Source organism: Pelmatolapia mariae, linkage group LG22 (genome assembly GCF_036321145.2).
Source record: "Pelmatolapia mariae isolate MD_Pm_ZW linkage group LG22, Pm_UMD_F_2, whole genome shotgun sequence".
Lineage (NCBI taxonomy): Eukaryota > Metazoa > Chordata > Actinopteri > Cichliformes > Cichlidae > Pelmatolapia > Pelmatolapia mariae.
In genome coordinates, this window is record NC_086245.2 from 12535903 (window position 1) to 12548722 (window position 12820).

Consider the following 12820-nt stretch of genomic DNA (forward strand, 5'->3'; position numbering starts at 1 on the left):
AGCCTCCAGCCAAGTAACAAAGTGTGAATGCAAATGGACAAAGTGTGAAAAGTGTAATGATGTCAACATTTGTATAATTGATTGTGTTAAATAACAATTTATTTTAAAAGCCCCAGCTCTCACGTTTCTATACATGGATCATCAAACATCCAGCTAACAATCAGCAAAGCACATATTGAGTGGAAGGTGGGTCATTAGTGCCCACTGAGCTGAGGTTTGCAGCTTCACTAGTTAAATGTAAAGGATTGTTTTCTGCAGCTGATTTGAATTTTTTGGTCTGTGGTTCTGTGGTGTGTATGTGCACGATTTCATGATTATCTCTGTACAGCACACTTTAGATTGGCTGATGTCTGTGCTATTTTCATGATATTCTGCCACAGTTTGGATAAAAGTAGTAAGTGCATCCATTCTGCTGTATTGTGAATAGAGACATGATAATTTAGTGCTTAAGTAAATTAGAATTAGATGCACATATTTACGTACGGACGGTATTTCCGGATGTATATCCGAGAAAAAACTGAGCCAAGACGGTATAGATGTAAGTCCTGCTGATCCATCAGCTACATTAATAATTAATTAAAAATGTCACAACACGTGTAATATTATGTATTTGTAATTTTATACATATATTTACACCACTTGCATACAGACTTTCTTGTAGACTCAATAAAATATAGCAATTTAAGTGAAAAGTAATATTTGCAAAATAGTCAAAATAAAAAATAATAATTATAATAATACATTTCTAATAGTTAATAAAGGGCTGCAGAAAATATATCAGGTTAAATACGATTAAAAATTACATAAAATCCGAAGTAGGCAACGAGTGACGTTGGTCATGTGACTCCCACCTTGGGTCATATGACTCACAGGGGCAGGCCTTTCGGTATGTGAAGTAGAGGAGAGAGTTTCATCCCTACTACTCTTTTTGTTTCTGTTTTTGCGGACTTATTTCGACACTTTCTTTCCTCACTCGCTTCTTTGTGTCTGCCGGAGTGGAGAAGAAGAAGAAGTTACGAGAAAGAGCCAACATGGCAGCAGGAAGCCGGCTCGCTGCTCTTTGGCTACAGCTCTTTGTTGTGGTGTCTTGCTGTGTTTGTAACGTCAGCCCTCAGCAGGTACAGTAGCCCGCAATTATCTGCTTAGTATCTCTTTATAACAGCATGCTAAGTGCTCGGCATGAATTTCTGAGCAATAATGTGACAGCGGATGTCTGTGCTGAAACTACAACTTTAGAAGATGGACTACAAACACGCACTTTACTTTCATTCAGGTCATATAACGCGCAACCATATAACAATAAGAATATATAAAAGAAAAATAATATTATATATTTCCTGCTTCAGAGATAAAACGGTGCAAAGATGTTCAATGACTGTAGTAAAATCATCATGCATCACTTATCCATTTTAGCGCGGTTGTTTTCTGGGTGGAGAGTAATCTAAAGGCAAGCAACCCAACAGTGGATATAACCAGGGGTTAAAGTGGGATTTGGCAGTTGGGGGAACTTGAAGTTTTCTGTGTTTGTGCAGTAGTTTAGTTTCTTTGTGGCCTATTGCCCCGCATTTCTTAGGTTTATTGCTCTTCGCGGATCCAGCCTGCTGCTGAATACAAACTGCAACTAACAAACTAAATGTGGGATAAACAGATTGTTTGTGTGGGACAAAGTGGGACACGTTAACAATGCTGGGATTAAAACAGATATATTACATTTGAATGAAACTTTCCCAACTCTCTTGCTAAGTAAACACCATAAGAAGTTTGTTCTTGTGGCCTCATGAGATAGTCTGTATATACTTCTGTATTCTCTGTTATTTCACTGTTATTTGAGCTGCTGCTCTCTCTGGTAACAGACCATTTTTAGCCAGTTATGACACACACACGTACTGTATCACTTTGAACCATTTCCTCTTGTGTGACACTTTAAAGTCACACAAAAAAAAAAGACAGTAACTCTGTTGCTCAAAATATACTGTTGCTTCATTTTCTCTATGGTAGTTTCCATCATATTTAAAAGCCTTTTTGTCTTAGTGGTGAGTTGTAACTTTGACTGATGGGCATAGCGTTAGACAGGATAACCTTCACATGCATTGGGAGTCTGCAGGAGTCTCCGTGGACTATGATTACAGATGACATTGTGATCTGTAGTGAGAGTACTAAGCATGTGGAAGAGACTCTGGAGAGGTGCAGGCATGCTCTGGAGAGAAGAATTAAACTGTCACTAGACCTGCTATGACGTATGGTTTGAAGACATATGTGCTGACAAAAAGACAGGCGGTGCAGCTGAAGATGTTAAGATTTTTGTTCGAAATGACCAGGATTAGAAATGAGCACATCAGAGGGAGAGCTCAGGTTTAGAGACCTGCCAAACCAGGACGTCGACGAGGGAGCCCACAGAGCAGGTTCACAGATGAGGTGAAGCAGGACATGCAAAGGGTTGGTGTGGCAGAGGGAGTTGCTAAGGATAGGGTGAGATGGAGGCAGATATGAAATGCTGAGCTGCTGTGACCCCTGGAAGAAGAAGTTTCTACAGTACTGATGTTACATGAACCATCATTGCTGCTTTTAAACCTTAAAGCTAGGGTAAAGGTGGAATTTGGTAAGTGTTACTAAAGAAAGGCTTACATTCATATTGATTGTTCCTACCAAAACCCTTCTAGAAGCAACATGTGTCACTTAGTCATATGCATATGGACATTTATTTTAATGCATTATCAAAATTAACTCTAATTTCAGCTGAGTATATTATTGCATGGTCAGAACTTGTTGAATGTTGAATCCTATGAAAAAACTTAAAGGTTTGCTGATTGTGCCTTCAGTCGAGGTTTTAAAACCATAATTCCCACGTAAATGTCTGCTGTCTATCTGTCTTATGGCTTTGCTGACCTGCATTAGTGCAACATGCAGCTGTAAACCATACAACACCGTATACACTTTTAATAACATGTTATAGCTATCAGAGGATAGTCTTCAGATATTAAATAATCAGATAATTTCAGCTGCACATCCTGTACAGATCCACTGCCTGATTTAAAAATCTGGCATGCATGAGGACGTGATATGTAAGCTTTAAATTTCCAGTTTATCTGTTACAGTCTTTACCCTTCAAAATAATCTCTCATCTTCTCCTGACCTGTCTATCAGTGTGAAATCATCACATTCACTTTTGTGCTCCTGGAAAATACCGCAGCTCTACCCTTAACAGCTAACAGATGTATTAATATTCAAACTGCACAGAAACAGTTTGTGTTTTTGAAGAAGTTGAGATGTTTGAAATGTTGAATTTAACTTACTTGACACATTAAAAAACAGAAGGAGGAAGCTCCTTGCTTCAGTGGAGTTGGTGCACGACAGGGCCATGTGATGACTTTAATTGCCTTCATAGTCATAGCTGAAAGGACTGTCAGGCTGCACCACATGAAAAATGAACTGATTTAGACTATTCTGTACCAGATTACCTATCAGGTTGAATTATTCATTTATTTTAGGTGCCAGGATGCCACTTTAAACCCTTGATAATGGTTTCTAGTGGCTGAAGGACAACAGTCTCTCTAAAACCTCAGAACAGAGGCAGAGGCTGGTTAGAAGTGAAAATAATTTTAAAGAGCCATAAAGGTAAAGCACTTGCATATTTTGAGTGATCACATGTTTGTGTGTTACATGACACCTGAAGCATGCTGAAGATGCTCCTGCCTACAGATAATTCACAGATATCTCTTCCCTCTCTTTTACCTGCCCTTCTCCCCGCTGTTCAGATCGACCCCCTGGTGTTTGAGGAGCAGCTGCTGTGGGTGAGCGGATCCCAGGGCCAGGTGAACACTTACAGGATCCCGCTGCTCACCTTCACCCCCAAAGGAAGCCTGCTGGCGTTTGCAGAAGCCAGGAAATCTTCTTCTTCTGACATTGGAGCGAAATTCTTTGCTTTGCGGCGCTCCACAGACAAAGGCAAGACCACCGCAACAGATAGACAGTCACACAAAACTTACACAGTGTGTCAGAAAACAGTCAGCAGTCACATGGGCGCAAATGAGGAGAGTTTTATCGATTCTGAATGAATGTCTGGGAGTGTATGTCATCGTTAGCATCAACCATAATTGATATTTTGAGTAGATGTTTGGTTTTATTTATATTTACCAAATTTTTTTTAACATACCTTGAAACTGGATCAACGAGTTCTACGCAGTGTTCAGAACAGACTGATGATATAAATTCTGCTGACTGAGCCTTGAAATAAAAGTAAAAATCACGAAAGCACAAAAAACAGGTCACGTTTTCTCTGCTTCATCTCCTCTTCCTCTGTCATCTCTCTAGGAGCCACCTGGTCCCCGACCACCTTTATTATCGATGACGGGCTGGCGCCGGATGGCATAAACCTGGGCTCTGTTGTGGTGGACGAGGAAGTGGGCTCAGTGATTCTGATCTACTCAGTGTGCTTCCACCTCTACCACTGTAGCCCGGCCAGCATCATGATGGTGGAGAGCCGGGATGACGGCCTCAGCTGGACCCCGCCCAGAAACCTCTCGGTTACGCTCGGCGTGAAGAACTTCGCTCCCGGGCCGGGCCTCGGCCTCCAGGTGAGAGAACAAGAGATGTGACACTGAAGTGAGAGAACTTTTCAAGCTGTAAAATGAGCTAAAATGTAAGTGAAACGACCTTTAAGCTGGATTTATTTTTATTGTGATCATGAGCTCCAGGGTGCTCAGTCATTCCCATCACAGAGTCACGATTCAAGATGTTAAAGTGAGATTTTCCAGGTAGATTTCTCTGTGGCTATAATGTAAATTTGGTTCCTTTTTTCTGAAATCTTGCTTCATGCATCTGTTTTCCACCTCTGTAATTATGCTCTGAAGAGGTTTAGGTGTAATGTGCAAAAACTAATTTGCATTAAATTAGCAGTAAGAATATTCTTTTGATGCTTAGCAAAAAGAGTGATTGTGTGTTCATGCATTAGAAGCCACAAGCCTTTTATTGATTCTACTTAGACTACATTCTTTATCAATCTGACTCCCTATCAGTTTTCTGTATTTGCCTTGACCAGCTTTATCATCTCAAAGTCTGAACACTGCAGAGGAGACAAAAGGCTTTCATGTGACTTGGGTACAAAAGCTGCACTGGTTTGAGTTTGACATCAGAGTTTTGCAATGTGCAGCTGTCATAAAAACAGGCCAGCTTTAATAAAAAGGAAAAAAAAGTCATGAGCTCGGAAGATAAAGGATTACGGTGGATTGCACTCGTTTGTGATTGCTGTCTCTTTTATTATTCTGTCCAGATTAGAGAAACGACACCTGGCTTTGTTCTTGTTTCAGTTCAGACAAAAAGTGGTCAGGGGTAGCAGCTGAAAGTATATAAACCTCTCATGGAGTGTTAGTTTATTAAAATGGACTCAGAATCAGATGCAAACGGAGCTTCCTGTTGTTGCATTTGATGCACAGTATGTCTTAGTTGTGGTCTAACGATTGTACTTGAGTATTTTTCAGTTAACTGTAATTGTAATCAAAATACCTCACACTGACATGACTTCCTTAAATACTTTCTTTAATTCTAAACAGGGAAGCAATACTTAAATCAGACATAAATAAGAAAGGCATCAGTGGCAGACAAAGTGTACATGTTGGGATGTTTGTGTCTTTACTAAATGTCTAAATATACTACGGATCATCTCAGTGGCTGAGCATTTGGGATCCTAAGTGTGAAACCCGAACGTGTAGCATAAATTCGTAACCATGAATGCTCCCTAAAACTATAATGGGGTTTCCAGAACAATGACAAGTATAAAAAAATGTTCAGTTGCAATGTCACTTTTTTCCCTTGCATGCCTCTGAGAGGTCAGAGTAAGGCTGTCGATGATGAAAGGGTCCTAACTGTGTAAGTGAAGCGAGCTGGAAGTGCTGAAGTATTATTTTGTTAAGCAGAGGATACACTGGTCTACCTTTTATGAAATAAAAATAGATAATAGAATCCCAATTAATGCCGTAACCTGCTGATATGTTTTGAAACTTCACTGAAACATTATGTTAAGTGCGAGGTGAACTATAAACTATAAAATCTGCTTCTTATGATGTTGTTGCCTTCCCTAGAACATGCAGATTCATTTTTTTTATTTTTTATTATGAGCTACAGTCATGTGAAAAACTAAGTACACTCTGTGATTCAGTAGCTCGTAGCACCACTGTTTGACTTTATGACTCAATGACTGTAAGGTGCTCAGGTCCTGTGGCTGGGTGCTCCAGCGCCGTGCCTAACAGCTGGTATGAGGTGTTTGTGCTGATATGCTGTGTTTGGTTGTCAGGTGGTGCTGTGCACGATGAACAAACAGCTCCGGTTTGGCCTCGTCTGTCCAAAGGACATTGTTCCAGGAGTCTTGTGATTTGAGCAGCGCGACTCCGCAAACCTAAGCCGTGCTGCCATGTTCTTTTTAGAGAAGACAGGCTTTCTCCTTGCAACCCTTCCAAACAAGCTGTGCTTGTTCAGTCTTTTTCTAAATGAACATTAACTGTAACATTTAATTTGCTAGCTGAGGCCTGCTGAGTCTGAGATGTAGCTCTCAGGGATTTTTTCCAGCTTCTCCCAGCATTTAACCATCTGACCTTGGGGTGAATTCGCTGGGACGTCCAGTCCTGGGAAGATCAGCAGCTGTCCTGAATGTTTTCCACTTTTGAATCAACTTCAAATTGTTTGGAAACCCAGACTGATGGGCAGCAGCAGTTGCTCCTCTGAGATCATCGCTGGTGTTAACACACACGTGAATGCTCCAGACAAGCAAACTGCCCAAACCTCTGCTTGCATAGAGGTGCTCACACACAGGAATATGAAAGCTGGTTTATAAAAGAAAAAGTAGGAGCATAATGTAAAGCACTGCAAGTGTAACAGCACTGATATTCAGTAAATGAACCTCTTTGTTTTTGTGTGAGCTATATTTATACTTGCCTTTCTAATATGGACTTTATTCAATTGAAATTAACCAGATGCAGAGCTTTATTTTCCGCTTTGAATGCATTTAATCCAGACTGTAATGTCTGCAGTTACAGAATCGTTCTGATCAGCTGCTTGTTTCTCTCCACAGTCTATATCAGTCTTTAAGAGCTGTTATGTTTATGGATATTACACCTTTTTAATCATGACAGGAAACAGTATCTGTAAAAAAAAAATTATTTGCACACAGCTCACTCATTAAATTCCTCTTCTCTTTGTTTTCTCTCTGACTTCTCAGCTCACCAACCGTGTTTAAACATTAAAAAAAATACTAAATGATGATAACCAACAGCTGCATCCCTGAACTGTTTTTTGTTTGTGTCTTTTGGACTATAGAAGCGCTTCAATCCCGCAAAGGGGAGGTTGGTGGTTTGCGGTCACGGGACGCTGGAGGGCGACGGTGTTTTCTGCATCCTGAGCGACGACCACGGACAAACCTGGTACAACGGTGCGGCGCTGAAAAGCATCCCCTACAACCAGAAGAAGAAAGCGCAGGACTTCAACCCTGATGAGTGCCAGGTATGTTTGCTGGTGCCGTCCGTCAGTTAGAGTTTACAGTTAGAGCCATTAGTATTTGAACAGTTACACAGTTTTTTGTCATTTCCACAATTAAATTAACTTTATTGTCGACATTAGCGGAAAATTGTCTTTGGTTCACCACGCTGCAGATCAATTCATAATCAATCCGTAATAAAAATAATTATAATTATTCATACAATAATTACCAGTAGAAAAAACGCCCTTTTTTCTACCTAGTGGCATCAGAATAAAGAGGACGTTCTCAGACAGCAACAACAGAATGGGCGTTTTTAAGACGCCAGTGTGATACAGATTATCTAATGAGGTTGGTTGTTAACCAACAGGAGTTCTGACAATGCTGCCCAGTTTGTTTCTATCTGCCACACTCAGGTTACCATCCCAGATGGAGATATTGATGCTGACATACACCAAAAAATAAAAATGTTTTTGTTAACGCCAAAACTTCTTAACTGCCTAATAAAAAAAATAATCTCTGACTAGCTTTCTTGTCGATGACATCTTTTCCATATTTTCCATAAATCATACTTTCCATAAATCTTGTCATCTTGTCGTCAGTAACGTGTTCTCAGATGCTTGAAGCTTTTACTGACTTCCACAGACTGACCAGAAAGTGGAAAAACCTGTTTTTTGAGCCTGTGTAATTCAAGACAAGCTGTTTCCCTTTGTCAGTATTAATCAGCAAATAACAAGATTTACACCAATCCTCAAATCTACATACCTGAGCAAAATAATCAGACTTAAAATTCCCATTAAAGAAACCAACAAACAGCCATAACATCAGCAAATGTTTCACATTTTCACATTCCCTATCCTGTATTTGCATATCATTTATATAAACATAACAGTGGTGATCAAACATGATTCAGCTGTAGATTACTCTGTTTGTATCCTTAGTAGATTGAAACTCGCTATGCAACGGCTGTGAGTCATCAAGTGAAAGTTAACTAGCCAACCGCTGTAACTGTCTGACATACAGAGAAGCTGGGTTCAGCTGTGGCTCACCAGTCAGCCTGTAATTTAACATTGTGCCTGAGTGAGCTTCTGTTTTTTACACATAAATATCCAGACCACCAAGGAAAAGGACAAAACAGACTTGGTGAAAGCGGGATAAAGTCATCGTGGTTTTGTGGAAGTAAGAACGTTTCCTCAAGCAGGACAGTTGTTGGTGCCTTCTGTGCTCACAGCTTCACAGTTTGTTTGCCTCAAAGTTCAGTTTTGAATCAATAATGGTTCCAAGATGTTTATCAGACTCAAGACGTGACACCACCTGGCCCTTTATAGCTGTGACCTGTTGTGTGTGAGCACATTTCCTAAAATCAGACCACTCAATGATTAACATCTATTTAACAAAATCATGAGGCTGGCCTCCTGCAGCTGACTAACAATAACAGAGTCATCTGCATACTTTAGCACAGTGCTGTTTTCATACCTGCTCTAGCACATGTTTGTGTACAGGTCAGCAGGTCAGGTCAGAAGGCCACGTGCTTTTACTCGTTCCAAAGACGTAATGCAAACTCTGAGGTGATAGAGCTTTCTCAGCTCCAGAATTGTGGAAGGATTTATCATCACACATCAGGTGATCTCCTTCACTTACTTGCTTTATAAATAAAGTGGTACAGGATAAATAATACCAGAGTTTCACTACACTACTACAATGGATTTAAAAGTGCAGATTTTTAGCTTAATTCACGATTACAAAACGATTAACTGTTTATAAATTATGGCCCTTTTTATGCACAGTCCCCCATTTCAGACGCTCAAACACGATAGGAAAAATTAACATAAGGATTGTTTTTAATGCTTTTAATAATGACTCCTTGAAGTCAAGGACATCACCGAATGTTGCATTTCCTCCTTTAATATGCTCTGTCAGGCCTTTACTGCAGATGGTTTCCTTCCTTGCAGCTTGTTTGAGGCTCTTTCTACATTCACTTTTCTATTTAATAACTGAAACGCGTGCTGTGTTGGGTTGGATCAGGTGACTCGCTTGGCCTATGAGGGAAATCCAGTTTCTTGTGAAATTCTTGAGTGTGGTTTGCAGTTTGCTTCTGTCAGCAGTCACATCATCAATAAACACTGGTGACTCTGTTTCATTGGCAGCGGTAAATTTCCATGTCATAACATTGTTTCCATCATGTTTGACACATGATGTGGTTTGCTTTGGATCATGAACAGTTCCTTTCTTTCTCCATTCTGTATCTTCCCATCATTCTGGTATCAGTTAATCTTGGTTTAATTTCTTCAAACCAATATATTCCAAACCTGTGGAGGCTCTATTAGTTGTTTTTATGGAAAAGTATAATTTGGTCTTCTTGTTCTTGAGTGTAACTAATGATTTGAATCTTCTGATAGACCTACGTTAAACAGCAACTTCTCTCTTGTTTTTCTTTTAGTCTTTGGAAATGTTTATGTGGAGTTTTAAAATGACTTTGTTTTGCTTGCACTACAGAAAATTAGCAAGTGGTTCTTGGGAAAAAGTCACACTTGTAGCAGCAAAAAGAAAGTTTGGTGGTTATTAAGTTAAAGGGGAGTTAGCATTAGTTTATTTAGTGACATTAAGAAGCGTGAATGCTCAGAGTGCACTGTTGTGAAGTGTGGTTCTGCCCTCTAGTGGACAGAAAGTTGTTGTTTTTGTCTTTAACTTCAGTGTAGATTCTCCCATTTATTTTATTCAGTGCAGTTATATGAAGGCATCCGTTTTACAATCATAATTATAATCAGTCACCTTTAATACACTTATTTCTCCGTCTGTCCTTCTGCAGCCAATTGAGTTGACTGATGGGACCATTGCCATAAATGTCCGGAACCAGAACAACTACCACTGCCGGTGCCGCATTGTGGTGCACAGCTATGATGGAGGGCTGACCCTGCCCTTAGAAGGCCTGATTTTTGACGAGGCACTGGTGGATCCTGTAGTGGCAGCCGGAGCTCTGCAAAAAGAGGGCGTGATCTACTTCACCAACCCCTCCAATGAGCAAAAGAGTAAGAAACACGAGCACTAAGCTTTTTCATCTCTGTATAAGACTAGCAAAAAATTAGTTTTGTGTATTAAGAATGTTACTCTTTATGTATTCTGGATGCCGTTCTAGTGAGAAATGCTAATATGAAACATGGTGATCTCTGCTCTCGTTTCTACTCTTGGCTCATATCAGTTGCATTAGTTATAATTATTAAATATTCATGTCCTGTTCCCCGAAAACTGTCCACCCAGTTAGTTCCTGAGTAAATTTAGTATTTACTAATAAATTTAATTTAATATTTGGTTACTTTGGCCACGTTTAGTGTTTTCCTTTACGGCACAATAACTACTTTATATTCTTATGGAATCCAATGATAATTAAGTTTATTTCAGCTCCCCTAAATTATCTGGTTTGTTTTTACTGTAGCTCTATAAATCATGGCAACTTTCCACTTTTTTATGAACTGTATTCACATATGAGCTAAAGTACAAGCTCAGTAAAGCTTCATAAAGTGAAGTTTCATAAAGTGCTTCATAAAGTGACTTTCACCTTATTTCGGTTTCAGTTTGAAGTGAAAATAAACACAGAAATCTGATGCTACGTAGTGATCCATGCAGGCCAGTTTGAGGCAAACTTTCTGGCAGAAAATGATACCATGATGCAACGCTGTAATCAGATAGATTGACCTTGTTTCCCTGAATCTTTGCAGTACAGGTGGAAACTGCTTAACCAGCACAAAACACAGAGTCTCACTGATGAGAAAAAACCCAGGTTGAAATGATCCTGATTAAGTTGAGTGCTTTATCTCCCTCAGGAGTGAATCTAACCCTGAAATGGTCGCTGACAAACGGCACGTCTTGGGAGAACAAAGCTGTCCAGATATGGGCGGGACCGAGCGGCTACTCCAGTATGACATCACTGGACAGCGGCTCTGTAGAAGACCGCAAGTACATCTTTGTCATCTACGAGAAGGGCCAGAAAGACTATTTCGAGACCGTCTCGTTCACCAAGATCCACCTGTATGGTGGTCGTTAAGAGCACACGAGGACGTAGGTCGAGCAAAGTCAGACATGAACTATGGTGCAAACTAGACATAAATAATTTATCTGTTTTGTCTCTCAGATTTAAACACTTAAGGGAAAAAAGAAAACCGGAAGAGTTTTTTTTTTAAATCCATCACCTTTCTCAGGAAGATAAACAGACTCATGCTAGAATATCACGAAAATGGAGAAAGAAGAATCTGCACGCACACATTTTGTGATTACGCCATCAAAAATGATTTTTCGCTCATTTAATCCTTCTGTCTTTTACAGTTTTCAAAGGTGGTTTAAATCACATGTTGGTAACCCTTTAATTTGATTTGCCAAGTAACTGCACAGCTGCAAAATTCAGGCAGAGAAATACGTCAAAGCAGGAAATACTGAAGATTGTTTTACAGACGAGGTACATAGTTTACAAAAAGCTGATTGTTAAGTATTTTGTAAACCTAATTCTTTTGGGACAGAAAAAAAACTAATGTTTGAGTGTGTGAAAGTGAAAATTACTTTTGAACCACTATAGATGCAACAGTTTTTTCTTTTACTATCATAAAGTTTGCTGTGAATTCATGCTGATTGAAATCATTTCTACCTTTAGAAAACTTATTGTGTAAAATAATGGCCTAAAAAAGCAAAACCTTTTTTAAAAGATATATATTTTCACTTTTAATTGCCTCTTTGAGGTTTAAATAATTGTTTCATATACATGTGTGGAAGAATGTGTGAATGAAAAGGTGCCTAATGTAACCCAAAATGTCTTTGTTTGTATTTATGGAGCGGAAGCTGAGTTATTTTATTTGTGCATTTTAAATGTCAGATTATGACCAAATGTCTTTTGTCTGTAGATGCTTGGCAGGTAAATGAATCTGTGCTGTAATGGATTTTCCTTCTTGTCACATTGTCCTTGTTTTTATGGATTTGATTGTGGAAAACACACTTTTTATGTCTGAAATGAAAATAAAAGGGAGGGACTGATTTAAACCACAGTTGAAGGCAAAAAATGTCACTTCATGTTTTCTCCATATGTCTTTCTGATACAACTTCATAAATTATGGTTCTAATATAAGGGAAAAAACTCATTTTTAAGTTGTAAAATATTTACTGCTTTTATTTTGAAACTTACTTTACATTAGAATGAAAATCAGTGTGCTGAGTTTTCCAAAAGAAAGAACATTTAGTTGAGATATGAGTATGAAAATATATTTAATGATCAGCTGTTAGGCATATCAACAGATTAACATATTTTGCATTTTAATAGAATGTAGTGTTAAAAAATAGATTAATTATGAATCACCTTTTGAAAGTCAGAAT

At 39.0% G+C, this 12820-nt stretch overlaps 1 protein-coding gene across 1 annotated transcript; it reads left to right on the plus strand.

The window, feature by feature from the left end:
• The first annotated feature begins 871 nt into the window (after nt 1-871).
• LOC135933735 (sialidase-1-like) lies at nt 872-12538 on the plus strand. The gene is made up of 6 exons (XM_065471876.1): nt 872-1118; nt 3756-3945; nt 4312-4574; nt 7309-7491; nt 10275-10494; nt 11287-12538. Exons 1-6 carry the CDS (start codon nt 1032-1034, stop codon nt 11505-11507), a joined length of 1164 nt encoding a protein of 387 aa, XP_065327948.1. The 5' UTR covers nt 872-1031; the 3' UTR covers nt 11508-12538.
• Nucleotides 12539-12820: the final 282 nt, after the last annotated feature.

Bases quoted from the DNA above. Each gene is read 5' to 3' on its own strand.
- LOC135933735 (XM_065471876.1), top strand. From the start codon at position 1,032: ATGGCAGCAGGAAGCCGGCTCGCTGCTCTTTGGCTACAGCTCTTTGTT. The intron at 1,119-3,755 runs GTACAGTAGCCC...CCCGCTGTTCAG, and splicing joins GTAACGTCAGCCCTCAGCAG to ATCGACCCCCTGGTGTTTGA. The intron at 4,575-7,308 runs GTGAGAGAACAA...TTTGGACTATAG, and splicing joins GGCCGGGCCTCGGCCTCCAG to AAGCGCTTCAATCCCGCAAA.